General features: G+C 43.8%; 2 protein-coding genes and 1 non-coding gene across 12 annotated transcripts in view; 2 read left to right on the plus strand and 1 right to left on the minus strand.

Annotated features, from left to right (window-relative positions):
* Window positions 1–2,013: 2,013 nt before the first annotated feature.
* Window positions 2,014–2,085, plus strand: trnac-gca (transfer RNA cysteine (anticodon GCA)). The gene has a single exon. It is a non-coding gene; the product is annotated as a tRNA-Cys (tRNA).
* A 663-nt stretch (window positions 2,086–2,748) lies between these two features.
* LOC109641221 (cilia- and flagella-associated protein 157) lies at window positions 2,749–8,562 on the plus strand. 3 transcript variants are annotated; one of them, XM_069522955.1, is made up of 11 exons: window positions 2,749–3,304; window positions 3,404–3,619; window positions 4,041–4,180; window positions 4,292–4,563; window positions 4,931–5,084; window positions 5,234–5,501; window positions 5,811–5,932; window positions 6,448–6,598; window positions 6,725–6,936; window positions 7,123–7,263; window positions 7,620–8,562. In XM_069522955.1, exons 3-11 carry the CDS (start codon window positions 4,041–4,043, stop codon window positions 7,711–7,713), a joined length of 1,554 nt encoding a protein of 517 aa, XP_069379056.1. In that variant the 5' UTR covers window positions 2,749–3,304; window positions 3,404–3,619; the 3' UTR covers window positions 7,714–8,562. The 3 variants fall into 3 exon arrangements, with proteins under 3 accessions (XP_069379056.1, XP_069379054.1, XP_069379055.1); XM_069522953.1 differs by lacking the exon at window positions 2,749–3,304 and having other exon boundaries at window positions 3,618–3,750; XM_069522954.1 differs by lacking the exons at window positions 2,749–3,304; window positions 3,404–3,619 and adding an exon at window positions 3,626–3,678.
* The window catches only part of kank1a (KN motif and ankyrin repeat domains 1a), a 43,455-nt gene continuing 37,403 nt past the window's right edge, over window positions 8,080–14,131 (minus strand). For all 8 annotated transcript variants that reach the window (XM_020105605.2, XM_020105606.2, XM_069522944.1 and 5 more), the window contains 9 exons: window positions 13,784–13,954; window positions 12,470–12,578; window positions 12,138–12,365; window positions 11,651–11,738; window positions 11,205–11,424; window positions 10,290–10,432; window positions 9,524–9,724; window positions 9,227–9,325; window positions 8,080–8,993 (listed from right to left, as the gene is read on the minus strand). In XM_020105605.2, coding sequence (XP_019961164.2) covers window positions 8,931–8,993; window positions 9,227–9,325; window positions 9,524–9,724; window positions 10,290–10,432; window positions 11,205–11,424; window positions 11,651–11,738; window positions 12,138–12,365; window positions 12,470–12,578; window positions 13,784–13,954 — 1,322 coding nt within the window. In that variant the 3' untranslated portion in view covers window positions 8,080–8,930. The remainder of the gene's footprint in view (window positions 8,994–9,226; window positions 9,326–9,523; window positions 9,725–10,289; window positions 10,433–11,204; window positions 11,425–11,650; window positions 11,739–12,137; window positions 12,366–12,469; window positions 12,579–13,783; window positions 13,955–14,131) is intronic.

Below are 14,131 nucleotides of genomic sequence, written 5' to 3' on the forward strand. Positions count from 1 at the left end.
CATGTAAATACAAGGTTCACTCTACATGTAGCTCTGTATTTGGACCAAGAGAAAGTGTTGTGCTCTCCGTGTGTGAAATGAATCCTTTCGAGAAACCAATCAGGGAAAGGAGGAATGTAGTTTTTGTCTTGAACGCAGATGAGATCATGACTCACGGTTCTTTATGACTCTTGTGTGTTTTGGCTCGTTGCAGAAAAGGTCTGGAACTTATCAGACTCCTCCCTGGAGTTGTTACGTAATGGATAAGAATCTGAACGTCTAATGTATAGCTTACAGTTTTGCATATAACTGAACATCACTGAACGTAAAGTGAGAGCACAGGATAAGAAGTTATTTCACTGTGTGATTAAAACCATTTCTAAAAAGTACAGAGTTATTTATTTAATGGTTTATCTGGTGGGGAACTTTGCTGCTGTGATGGAAACAGCTGCAGCAGAGTTCAGGGTTTTTTTGAAGCAGGAAATCAGCTGAGAGCAGTTTTCACACCACGGAGATAACAAGTCATGAAACTACGGTTCGTGATCTTTCAGTGAGTGAACACAGAACCTGGCTGGGTCGGGGGCCGGAGGTTTCTTCTTCTCCCTCGGGGGGGGGCGGAGAAATTCCAGGAACCTTCTCTGCAGAGAGAGACACTGACATCAGAGCTGGTTAAGATATAAAATTAAATAATAATGTTCATTTCACTGAGTTATTTTCCACCATGTGTAATAATAATAATTCAAACTCTGTATTTTGTAATATTTCAAATGCTGCAACGTCATAACAAATAATTATCTTCATCTGTTAAAAAGCAGAATACTTTACGATGATAATGACGATAAAATGCAGCAAAATACACATTTCATTTAAACAGCACTTGGCAACTGGATTAAAACATTCCAGGACTGAGGCTAATGAAAAGAAAAAGCATGTTTGTATTAAAAATGGTGTTTAAGAGGTGATTTTAAAGATGTCAGTGATTCTGCAGCCTCAGATTTCCTGGCAGGAAGCTCCAGGGCTGAGGAGCTTTGACTCGATCACCTCAGGACGAGCCCGCGGAGCCACTCCGGAGGACCTGAGGCTCCGCTGCAGCTCACAGGGGAGCAGTAATTCAGAAATGTAGCAGAGGGATTGTGTAATGGTTAAGTGAATACAGATACAGCCTCGCCATGAGGAAGTGTGAGCACCATAAGACTCATATCACATCTCTTTTTGCCTCTTGATGTACACGGCAATAAAATGTATGTTCACTGGACTCTAACTCTCATAAACATCTGGTTTTTGTCTGCGATGGAAAAGACAAACTCCTCTAGTGGCAATGGGCAAAGAGTCAATTGCTTTTCTAGCAGGTTCATCTGGATTTAAAAAACCTGTGAATACTTTGGGTGTAGAAGAAGTGTTCAGGAAAAGAGAGTGTTTTATACTTTTGATGCATAAATGGAGAATGGTCTGAATTTATATGTCGGTTTTCTTTTCAAAGCTCTTTACAGTTCAGTTTATTGCCATTCACTCATTCACACGTACATTCACACACAGGTACAAGTTTGAACTCAAAGCTTTTCATACAATGGAATATTTCAAATTGGATTTTTTGATTTGCTGACGATCTTTGGAGACGGATCTGAAAACTACTGAGTGTTAGTTTGAGCAGCAGAATGTAAATCTGACCGTTTGAAAACCAAACAAACTAAACCAACAACTGATGAATCCTCTTCCCTCTCTGGGATCCAGCGTTTGACACAACATAAGGTAAAATAACGATACCATGCTGCCCCCAGGTGGAAAGGAGCAGCATGGTGGGAATTGTGGGAAAACTAACAGACTCTGTCAGGCATCATGTGACCAAAGAGCCGCACATCGACTGATCTGTGGTCAGATCCAAAGACTGAATATCACCACAGTCTTATTTTAATGTTAGACGGCCACTGAACAGCAGCCACTGTTTCCACTAGAGACAGGAGAGCCAGTCTCACTCACAGAGACCAGTTCCTGTCTCAGTACACAACAATGACACAGATTACAGAGTGGACATGTGGGGGTATAGCTCAGTGGTAGAGCATTTGACTGCAGATCAAGAGGTCTCTGGTTCAGGTCCGGATGCCCCCTGTGCCACATTTATGCCACCTCACACTTGGACTCATTGTTAATGCTACAAACAATATTTCCGTCTCCTACAGACTGAACGTTAAACACAAGATGATGGAGGACACCAAAGTCAAACACTGGTACAGACGCATGGAGAGAGACACTCGACCGCTGAGGCCTCCAGCCTCTTTAACTGCTCACCTTTCTCCTCCAGGAAGCAACAAGTCCTGCTTCAACGGTGTGAAGTTCCATTTCCTGCTCGACACACGCAGATTTAAACCTGATGATTTGTGACAAGGAGAAGATAAAGACCTCACACCTGAGAAATCTGTGTCATCACATGTTTAATTTGAGCCTAAAGTGACCAAGCTGCTCTGAGGAGGAACCATTGTTCATTTAAGGACATCTGTGACTTCCACTGACCTCTAGTGGCGAACGGCTGGAACTGCTAAAATGCAACCATTAAGACCAACTCAGTGTGCATAGCTGTAAAAAGGTACAATAATAAAAAAGGAAAGCTTTATATATATGTATATTTATTTATATATGCAGGGTTTCACTTGAACAAGGAAGAAAATGTTTTAAAATGAGGCAAATTTTATTTTCAGTGTTTGATAGATTTCTATTAATCACACGAGGCAGCAGAAATATATTTTCCATATATTTTCACCAAAACTCCAAGTGTCTGATGGACTCAAATACTTCACCCACCCCTCCATCATCATGGACATTTTATTTTCTGGGTGAACTATCCCTTTAAGGATTCAGGTACATAAACTTTTTAACTATTGATTAATACAGGATGATTGTATATAATTAAATTGAATATGTCTTTAATATCTGCTTATCTTTTATTTTCTCTGAATTTGTTTTGATTTCTTTGTATTTTGTGAAGCGCTGTGTGTTTAGATAAAAATAAAAATAAATAAAGTTAATATTGTGATTGTAAGCATATTAAAAGGTTTGTACAGATGTTAAGGGTTTAACACAGATGTTAGTAAAATAATTCATACTGATTTATTGGCTGATGTGTGTTGAAACTACATACATTTCCCAATGATTCCTAAATACCCAAGCGAAGTTGTGACTTTTCGAAGCGTCCCTGAACGCAGCATCGCTTAGCAACAACGCAACAAGTCTCTTGTTGTTGTTTTTTTTTTTTACTTCAATTTCTTCAGTTGTATTGGACTTGGCTGCAAAACTGTTTCCCCCCTGAAACTCCAAAAGTATCGGCATAGGGGTGAGTTGATAATGAGGGAATTTTGATTTCTGGGTAAACTTTCCCTTTAACCCTGCGTTCATGCATGTATGTGTGTTTCTCTGCTCTATTGATTTACAGCTTATTCTACTGTCTTCACTGAGGAGAAGGCTCCTGTGATGTTATAGAAGAACATCACAGGGCTACGGTGAGGAGCCTGATTATCATCAAAGGACAACGCTCCTTTGATGATAATCAAAGGAGAAGGCTCTTCTGAATCAGATTCAAGACCAAGAATTTCCTCCTCATCTTCCTCATCCTGTTCTTCATACACCATCTTTACGACCATTTCAAACCGTAAGTCTGAAATGATCGCGACCATCAGACTAACACTCTGGATAAAGAAAATCAAAAGCGTATCAATCAGTTTATATAATATATACTGTTACAGTTCAAGTTTTATTTTGTTGATCTCGCTATTACAGCTAGTTAGTATTGTTCATATTTCTCTTTCTCACTAGTAACGGATTGTAAAATAAGACTTGTGAATACATACAGTATTACTTTGTATTACATACTGTGTGTAAAAGTGATGTAGAGATACACAATTTAGACAATAATATGAAATGATAAAATACATTTATTTCAAACATATAGCAAAAGAAACACTTTGCTTTCATTCACAGCAATGATATAGAAAATAAAAACTGAGCCGGGTCACTTCAGACCCATGTTGTGCATCATAGGATTAAAATCTTGAATGAACTTTCTCTGACAGATGCCGAATACTAAAGAAACGAAAATGAGTTTGGAACAAGGAGACGAGAAGAAAACAGAAGAGAGTCCAGATGAACAGAGAAAGAGAGAGAGAGATTTATTCCTGAATCAGATCCTATATCTGACCGAGGAGCTGGAGGGGTAACCTTCTAATAATCAGAATAATCCGAATCATGCAGTTGGGCCTGTGAACCTGATGTTATATCATTAAAGACTTTGTCTCTCACCCTCCTCCTCCTCCTCCTCCTCTAGGTATCAGCTGAAGTGTGACGACCTCGAGCAGCAGAAGAAGGACTTTATGTCTCAGTACAGTTCACTGGAGACAGATAAGAAGGACATTGTGGAGTATCTGAAACACTCCTTGTTGGAGAAGGAGGACGAGGTGGATGAACTGTCTGCGCGGCTGGAGAGTCAGCGACAGGCTGCAGAGAAAGACAGAGACGCTCTGCAGCTGCAACACGCTCAGATGAGCCAAGAGCTTCAGGAGCGGATAGAAGAACTCAGCGGGGAGAACAGGATGCTTGGTGAGATCTTGAGACAGAATGAAATCATCACATCTTCCACCCTCACCCTCGAGTACACATTTGAAATTTTTATTGCAGCAGATATCAGAGATATGAGCAGATATCTTTAACGCCCCTGTTAGAGCCTGCAGGTGCATGCTGGGATGGTGGAGGAACCCACATGGAGTGATAGAAATCTTTGGAGCTTGAATTGTTTTGCCAAACTAAGTGAAAAAATATTCCTGGATCTGCCCGTTACTCTAAATCCACATCTTGATGTGTTTAAACTAAATTTCAGTTCTCTCTCATCTTATTGTTTCTTGGAGATTGTCTCTCAAACAAACAAACAAAGGGACTCTAACCTTGAACTCTTGTGTCCTCCCTCCAGAGACCAGCCTGGCGAGTCTGGAGGAGTTCCGGAGGCAAAGGGAGCAGCTGACGTCCAACATGGAGTCTCTGGAGAAGCAGCTGAGCCATCAGGAGGAGGAGCACACAGCCGGGCTCCACAGCATGGAGATGTCAGTGCTGCTGGAGAAGCAGAGGTTGGTTTTGGACCAAACAAAGCAACAGAAATAAAACACAGCAAGAAGTGTAAAAATCCACCGTCCACAGGGTTTAATGTCCAACAATCATCACAAAGTGTGTCTCTAAAGAAAACTGTCATGACTCACCTGTGTCCTCTCTCTGACAGATTAGAGAAAGAGATGGAGAGACACATGGCGAAGATGGCTGCAGACGTGCAGCGCCTGGTGGACCAGGAGGTTCCTGAGGTGACCAAACGGGCCTTCGAGGAGAACACGGAGTTGAGGACTCGGTGCAATAAGCTGTCAGACCAAGCTGAGATCCTGATAAAGGAGAACTCGGCTCTGCAGCTCCACAAGAAGAAACTCAAATCGGACTTGAGCAACCTGGAGGAGATGCTCAAAGAGCTGTCCCTCAAGATCTCCGTCCACAAGAAGGTGAGAGGAGGTCCCAGTGGATGTAAGACAAAGTGTTTTACAGTTATAGAATAGATAAATACTTTATTATTTCTGAATTTGAACCAGACAGATATTGTTTTTTTGGGGATTAGGGATAAAAAAAAGTCCCATACAGATGTAAAATGTATGATTCCTAAGATGTCGTTTATCAAACCCTCATGACCAATTAAGAAAATATTGTGTATTTTGTGAACTGTCAAAAGAAAAACGTTTGATTTGTGCTGATCAACAAAACATCACATGTTTTTTATTTTTCCATATTAAAATCCGACCTCCTCCCTCCGTCAGGTGGTGAAGCAGGAGACAGAGAAGTGTGAGCAGCTGCAGGCGGAGCTGAACGTCTGCAGGCAGGAGCAGCAGCAGCTGCAGGGCGAGCACAAACGCGTCCTGGTGGACATGGAGGCGCTCAGGTAAAAGTTCAGAATGTCCATCGTCCACATCCCAGACTCGTCTTTCACATTCCATTTAGTCTTCAGGACAACGGGAGGAAACATGTCTTAAAGAGACGTTCACCAGGAAGCAGCAGTTACCTACAATGTGTGATTTAAAAGTTTGAATGGAAATGGATGTATATTGGACGTTGAGGGAAGGGGTGGAGGTGAAGACGTGTCTCGTAGGCTGGAGGACGCACTGGTGACCGGGCGGAGGGAGACTCAGTGTGGAGGTTCTGTTCTGGGATGTGGCTATAGGGATGAATGATGGAGGGATGAAGGATGGAGGGATGAATCTGAGACAGTGTGTGATGGGTTGATATGCATTGAGGCTGCATGCACTGAACTTCACATAAACTCAATGTGGCGTATTTGTTGTATAACGATTGAAAGTGGTTTCTCAGGGGCCGTCTGAACTTGAACCAGCGACCTGTTGACCTGCAGTCACCACTGAGCCACCATCCCCCACAATGACCCCTTGTGTTTCATTTCAGACAGAAACAGGCCTCGCTGCCAGAACCCAGCAGTGGCCAGAGCGCTGAGGTGAGGCGGCTGGAGGCCGAGCTGCAGGAGGAGAAGAGGAAGAGCGGCCGGATGAAGAGGGTCATTCAGGAAGCAGTCGACACGCTCAGACAGACTCTGATGGTAAAACACTGACCTCCTCACATCCGGAGCATCCGGACCAAACGTCACTTATTCAGGGACAAAATAACTTGATGTTTTCTGAAGTTTTAACTTTTCATCTGAAAACACCTGCTGTGTTTCCTGCAGGAGGCCCTGGAGGAGCAGGAGACCCCAGAGAAGCAGGAGGCCGTGGAGGAGCAAGAGACCCCGGAGAAGCAGGAGGCCCCGGAGAAGCAGCACTCTGAGGCCGGCGTCGACAGGTGGACGCAGCTGATGCAGAAGCTGCTGGTCGTGTTGGACACGCGCAAACTCGCCGGCTCCTCTGCTGAGGATCTGACCTCTGACCCTGCAGCCACCAGGTCTTTAAATCCCTTTATCGTATAAAACCTCAGCAGCTTTATGATCCTCTGGTGATTTTACCAAAGATCAGAGAGTTACTGCAGTGGTTCAAGTTTGAGCTCAAACTTATAAAGTAAATTATCCAACCAGAAAATCTGAGTTCAACACTGACCGATCTTTGTCTCCCTCTTCCTGTGTCTCTCCAGCTCAGTGATTCTGGATCCAGTTTCCAGTTACCACTTCCAGCTCGCTCGCTACACACCCGGAGACCTCGGCCTCATTCCACCTATGGCACAGAAGCCGCTTCGCTTCAGGACGAGACCAGGCTCCATCCCGTCCCTGCTCAGGTTCGTCTCAGGAGTTTGAAACTGGAAAATCCTGTTAAGTGTCGTTTGTGCATGTGCAGATGGAAATTTAAAAAAAAAAAAAAATTAAAGGTTGAGATTTGGTTTAAAAACAAATATAAAAAAAAAAAACTTGAATAGTTTTCTAATTAACAATATTATCAGAACGAACTCATCCTTGTTTTAAATCAATTGAGGCTGTGATTTGAATGTTCAGCAGCATTAGATCAAAATTCAATAAAGAATCCTGGTGATTTTCACTGATTTTGCAGCAGTCGGTGACAAATTAACTGTAGTTCATTGATTCTGTTTTTCTGGAAACACATTTTAATTTTTCATTCTGCTCTTCTTTCTCTCAGGAAACCGTCCGGTCCGAAGACGACAAGCTCCCTTAACCTGAGCGGCTCAGCCGGGAGACTAATGGCGTCCAAACACGTCAACAAAAAAAAATGATTAGAAACTAACTTTACAACCTATTCTTCTTTTACGCTCGTGGGAATCTTTTCTACCTCTCTAAAACTGATTTGATTTAAAAAAGAACCATGTGATAAAACACCAAAAGTTGACAAATTCAAACTTATTGTGCCATAAATGTGATATTGGGACAATTCTACATTTAACTGTGATGATATGAGCAATAAAAAAACAGCAACAAAACACTTCCTGTATCAGGAAGTCCAAACACGTGACCCATCTTCCTCAGGGCTCGATCGAGAGTCGCCATCTTAAATATCAGCAGATTTAAAATTTTGTGATGTTTAAGGGATTGACCCTGAAACAAAAAACAAACTTACCTGACTCATAGATGAAGACGCGGCACAGATTTAAATTCTTTATTCGATGTTTATTGTTATATGGCAAAGTCTCAGGCACTTCAATTCTCATTTGACGATGAAAGTCAGTACCGCGATGAAGACGAGAGGAGGAAGGACAGTTTATATATTACACGTGAGAGACAGAGACAAAAAGGAGAATAACTAAACTAATGACCACCGTATGTACAATGAAATACATATATCTGCATTAAAAACTATACTTTGATAAATATATAACTTCATGGATCGTTAAGTAGGAATAGGAAATATTCAAAATACTGTGATTCTTCTTTTTTAAATAGATACAAAGGATTTATATAAAAGTACAGTTTCTACGTCGCGTCTTTTCATCGATGGATTCATCGGGACACAGATGTGACACCGGGTTGTTGAGGCGAGCAATATATACAGGAAATGTTTCCTCTAACGCGTGGGTGGATTATTCTCCGTCTACTCTGAAGCTCTGAAAAATAAAAAAAAATAAAAATCAGAGATGTTTCGATGCTCTTGAATGATCAACATTGAGCTTTGGAAATCAAAACATGGTCAAATTGGAAAAAAGGAAATTAAAAAAAAAAAAAAAAAGGAAAAAATTGCATTAGTCCGTGTTGGTGTGAACTCCAGTGGTTTGCTGACGGTTGAAGGACTCGAGGCACCAGCTGGTTACATTCATATTCAAAGGGCACTTTGGGTTCGTCGTGGACGACAGAGGTGCGCACATAAATAAAAAATACTTCCAGAAATCTCATTGGTTGGTTGGTTGTTTGGGATGAACTCCCTCGTCCAGCTGTAGGTAAGGCGTCGTTCGGCGTGAACCAATAGCAGCGTGGGGCTCCTGGGCAAGAGGCGGGGCTTCTAATCGAACATGCCTCTGCGGGTGGGACTGGGTGACGTCTTTCTGCCGAGTCGAGGGGTTCCCTACGAGTCAGCGGAACGCAGACACGTTTAAAACACACAGACGAGAGAGAGAGACGAGATTCTGACACGTTCTGAGTGGAACCTATATAAACTTCAAACATCCTGAGGTTCTTACACAATCTCTCCAAACGTGTAAAATAACTTTATGAATTATTATTTTTCATCATGGCCCTAAAATACTCTGTCACAGCAATTGGTGCTTTAGGGGACGTAAAAATAAAGTGGATGTTTACCGGTGACTGGGCTTTGGAGAAGTTGACATGTGCATAGAGCAGCACTGCGATGTCCTTATGTCCTGCTTCCAGAGCGATGGACAGAGCGTTACTCTCATCCTGGAGAGACGGAAACAGGAAGTCAACAAAGACAACGAGACAAAGAAGAGAAGTGAATGAATAGAAAACCTGTCAGATTAGAACAAGCAGAGTTTCTGTATTCAAATCTAAGATATTCATCTGAATGAATAACTACTCTCTGATGAGTAATGCTCTGTCGTTTCCCCGCACCATGTGACCACCTCGCGAGTTACTCACGCCGTCGCTGAGCGTGGCGTCACAGCCGGGTTGAGCCAGCAGCAGCTTGACGATCTCGACGTGGCCGTGTTCGCTGGCGCACATCAGCGCCGTGGAGCCCTCGTCGTCCTGGACGTTGACGTCGGCCCCGTGAGCCAGCAGAGCCCGAACCATGTCCATCCTGCCGTGACTGACCGCCAGCATCAGCCCCGTCTGACCCGCCTGAAACACGCACAGCAGCTCGGTCACATGAGACTTCTGGGTTTCCAGTGTTTTGTGATTGTTGTGTTTTGCAACTCTAGAAAGGTATTTCTCTCTTTTATATAATTTACTGAGAAATAATCAATAGATAATTAATCATCATTAACCAGCTGGAGCCTTCATTCCTGCATCTTTTCCTCCAACACATTCACAACGATTCATCTGTAAAACTGGCGAGAAAAGCTTTCTTACAAATATCAGAAACTTCCTCACTCGTATGATAAAAAGTAAAAACTCCAGTCTCAACTCCTGCAAATAGATTTATACCTTTTCACCACTTGGTGTCACCGGTGTACCATTTCTCCCACCAGAGAGTAAAAAGTTCACCTCTCTGGTTTGGTGTGTTTACAAATGACTCAGAGAAAATTTAACTTGTTATAAAGCAGGTGATTCCGTCACACACACAATCTGCCTCTGCCTGATTATCGACCTTCAGATCGCGGCTCATTAAGACCTGAAACACGCGGTTGGTTGGTGCCCTGCCGCTGCCTTTTGACCTCTGACCCCCGACCCTGCCGTCACTGACCTGGCTGGCCCGGGCGTTGACGTCACCCTTGCTGAAGAGCTCCTCCACAATACGCATGTCCTTGGGCGTCTCCACGGCTGCCAGCGCTGCGAGCATGATGGGTGTGTATCCTGCCTTGTTCTGCTGGTTCACGTTACACACATCTGCAAACACACACACACACACAGATAGACGTGATGTTTAAAGCGCTCCGACTCTGCCCGTGATTGATTTGTCAGACAACACAACAATGCACGATGTGTCAGGCCCGTGACGCGTCAGTCAATCACGTCTCTGCTTCACAGAGACCTGGGAGACCACGATGCCTTGTCTGAACTCATCCTTTACACTCCCTGCAAGACGAGAAGCTCCGCGGCGAGACATCAGAGCCGGGGTGGGACAGAGGCGGGTGTGAGGGTGGCACTGGGGGGGCGGGGGGGCTGCAGGGGCCTAAGGAACTGGGGCCGGTGCGAGGACAAAGGCTACAATGGGAACAGGGGAGTGGATGTGCTGTCACATGGCACAAGGACACAAAAGGCCGAGGAGACAAAAGGCTTTTAAAGCAGCGAGTGGCCGGGACCTCATCACCGTCTATTGAGCCTTCAGAGAAAACGCCACATGGATGTTTGGAGGAGGAAACTGGTTCGAGAGCAGGAGAGAGAAAGTTCCTTATCCTCCTTTCTGGTTGTTCAGCCCACGTTATTTTCTTAACTTTTATTTACCTCTCAAGAATTTAACATGTTGAATTCAAGGCTTTTATAATAAATGAAGATCTATATCTAGTCCCAGAATTACTTTGATCAGTTCATTGAAGAGCTCAGAGAAATAGAAATTTAGAAAGACGACATCAGGAAACCAAAAAAATAAACTTGTGCAGAGAGGATATCTTTCTCTCTCATCTTCAGCTCGTTGTCGGAGCTGTTTCAGGCGTCTCACCTGCATCCAGCAGCTTCTTCACCACCAGGAAGTTCGAGTGCGACACGCTGTAGTGCAGCGCCGTGTTGCCGTTGCCGTCGGCCATGTTGACGATGTGGCGCAGCACGGCCGGCGAGATGGCCCCAAAGGCTCCCAGGAAGTCCTCCACCATGGCCCCCATCGCCGCCTTCTGACTGGACACACGGAACCACTCGTGTTGCACCGTGTTCAGACATGCTCGCTGAAAAACAGAATCCGTCACCACAGGTTAACACGCGGTCAAATACAACGCCACGTTATTTTATATACACAACGTGAAACAGTTCATTCAGGCTGAAATATTAAAAAAAACGATTTTACTTTTGAGCTCAGACGTGTTTTTAATAAAATATTCACAGATGTATCATCATTAAATGTTTGTGTCACATGGTTGTATTTGTGTGTGAGACTTGAAACTAACTCCTCACCAGGTCTTTGCTGCTCACAGTCTTCGAGTCACTCAGGTGAGTTTTGAGAACGCTGCACGCAGCCAACATCTTCTCACTTAGCTCATACCTTTAAAAAAAAACATTTATAACAGAGTTTAATTCAAAACCTCACAAGACTTCATTCTAGTCCATCTGAAAAGTGTGACAACATTTTAAATAACTACATCTCAGGTTCATGTGAAAAGATTTAACAACTGGTGGTTCTGATAGATCAGTATTAGTCAGCTGGTTATCTAGTGTGTCAAATGTTCCCCTCTGGCTTGACAATAAAGTTTTGTTCAACTATCAATGGTCTGTAGTTTGTTTGGATTTTCAAGAATAATTGTTTTTCTCCTTTACACAAAGAAATAAAGAAATCTGATGGACAGATTCAAAAATCAAAGCAAAACCAGCCAAAGAAATTATTCAGATGAAATCAGACGATTTCAAAATATCTTTCATTGAATTGAATTTGTCATGAACCCACCTGTCTCTCGTCTCCTGCTTCTCTGAACTTTCCTCTTCGTCTTTCTTGTCCACGTCCTCGCTTCCCTCAGGTTCGAACTCCTCCCTGCTGTTCTTTCGCTCCACGTTCTTGTATTCCTCCTGTCCTCCCAACTCCTTCTCCTCATCCTCCTCCTCCTCTTCGTCCTCCTCAGACCCGGAGGAGCTGCTGTCCTCCGAGCTGGAGTCGTCGCTCGACGTAGTCTCGTACCTGGGCCACACGGGGGCGACAAAGGCAGAGAAACATGAAGAGTCAGGTGTTGGGAGGTTCAACACATTTTTAAAACTCTTTCATAGCAACATTCTCGGACTCACCCTCCGTTCACTCCGACAAACTGCAGGTTCTTCTTGGTGCCGTTGGAGTCGGGTCGGCCGTCTTTCTTCTTCATGATGGACTTCAGCGTGTTCTGACTGCCGGGCTGCCCTGAAGGAGGCAAACAGAAGAATCCTTTAGACGAAAAGATCACAAAGAAAAGTTTAACGGCAGATTTTCACAAACATATACGAATGATACTTCATAGTTTTTTTTTGCTAAAGCTCTCTGACATGATCAAGAGCTCTGGGAGTCAAGTGACCATTGAGTGTCCATGTCGTGTCGTTTCCAGAGCGATCTGTCAGCGAGGCATTTGACGTTTTCCCATAACCCTCAAGTATCTCAGTCATTTTAAGTACAGGGCCTCCAAAACCAAAATACCAGCAAAGAGCGCCAGAACACTCAGCACATCTGCCAAGACTTGCCCCGACGGAGGGGCCTCTTTTACTGCTCCGGGGAAACAACCGAGAGGGAGAGTGTGCGTGTTCATGTAGCGACATGTATGCAGTTGCATGTGTTTACACTGGCGAGTGTCAGCTCGGCAGCAACAGAGTCATTCAGCACGTTTCCCGTGTTTTGACAGGTGGGAGCGCGAGCAGCTCGTCGGGAGGAATCCAGGCCCATGATGATGATGATGATGATGATGGTTTGACTGTGGCCATGTTTCGGCGGTCACCTGGTTTATATATGAAGTATGTGTGAAACCCACACAGATTCACTCAGGCTCCTTTTGGCAGGAAGGTTGTGGTGCATCTCCTCCCGAAACAAGAATAACTTCAACCGTCTGCTGCGTTTTCAAAACCAACTAAAATTATCACTTCACCATTAAAAAAAAAAAAAAAAAGTTATCAGTGCTCAGTTTAGTGAAAGTATTTTTAGTCTCCAAACCACAGCCTGAACATCTGGCCTGAGAGCTCGGTGCAGGTTGGTGCAGATCTACTCAGCGACGCAGCCTCCAGGTCAGTCACTGATTCATGCACCAGCTCACTGGATTTAAAAATCTGAGATTTGTTTCAGCTGCTTTGCTCAACTACGAACGTTGTACGGAAAAAACTCTCACCTGGTAACTTTACTGTATCATGGAGCGCTGAGATTCATCACAAACAAAAAGGCTCCATCACATCATTACTCTTCAAACACCTGCTCCTCTTTAACCTCTTGTGTGTTTCAAACCCTGGATTCAGCATATTTTCAACTTTGATGTGTTCGGTCTCATTGAGTCGTTTTAATTTTTCCCTTTTAAACGTGGCACAAGTCCAGAGTCATCATTTTGGACTCCCACATTTTAATTTCGGCTAAAACATCAACATTCGTACCGTGCAGCGCTGTGGACATCTGCAGGTCCATCCTGCTCTTCTGCTCGGCTGCACTGAGCTGCTGTTGCTGTGCAGGTTTGTCTGCTGGACTCAAACCCGTGGACATCTTCTCCAGCTGCGGCCGCTCCGTCCGAACCGAGAGAGACTGGGAGCGCGGCTGCTGACTGATCTCTGAAAGGAGGAGACGTAGGTGAGGGTCAGTGAGATTCTGATGTCTGATGGTGCTTAAATATTATGATGAGCAGGAAACTGAATTGTTTTAAAACTTCTCTTCTACACATGTGAAACATTGTTTATGGGACAAAAACAAGATGCATCACAGCGAGGATGTATAACACATCATTCACT

The sequence above is a fragment of the Paralichthys olivaceus genome, chromosome 4 (assembly GCF_024713975.1).
Source record: "Paralichthys olivaceus isolate ysfri-2021 chromosome 4, ASM2471397v2, whole genome shotgun sequence".
Taxonomy (NCBI): Eukaryota; Metazoa; Chordata; class Actinopteri; order Pleuronectiformes; family Paralichthyidae; genus Paralichthys; species Paralichthys olivaceus.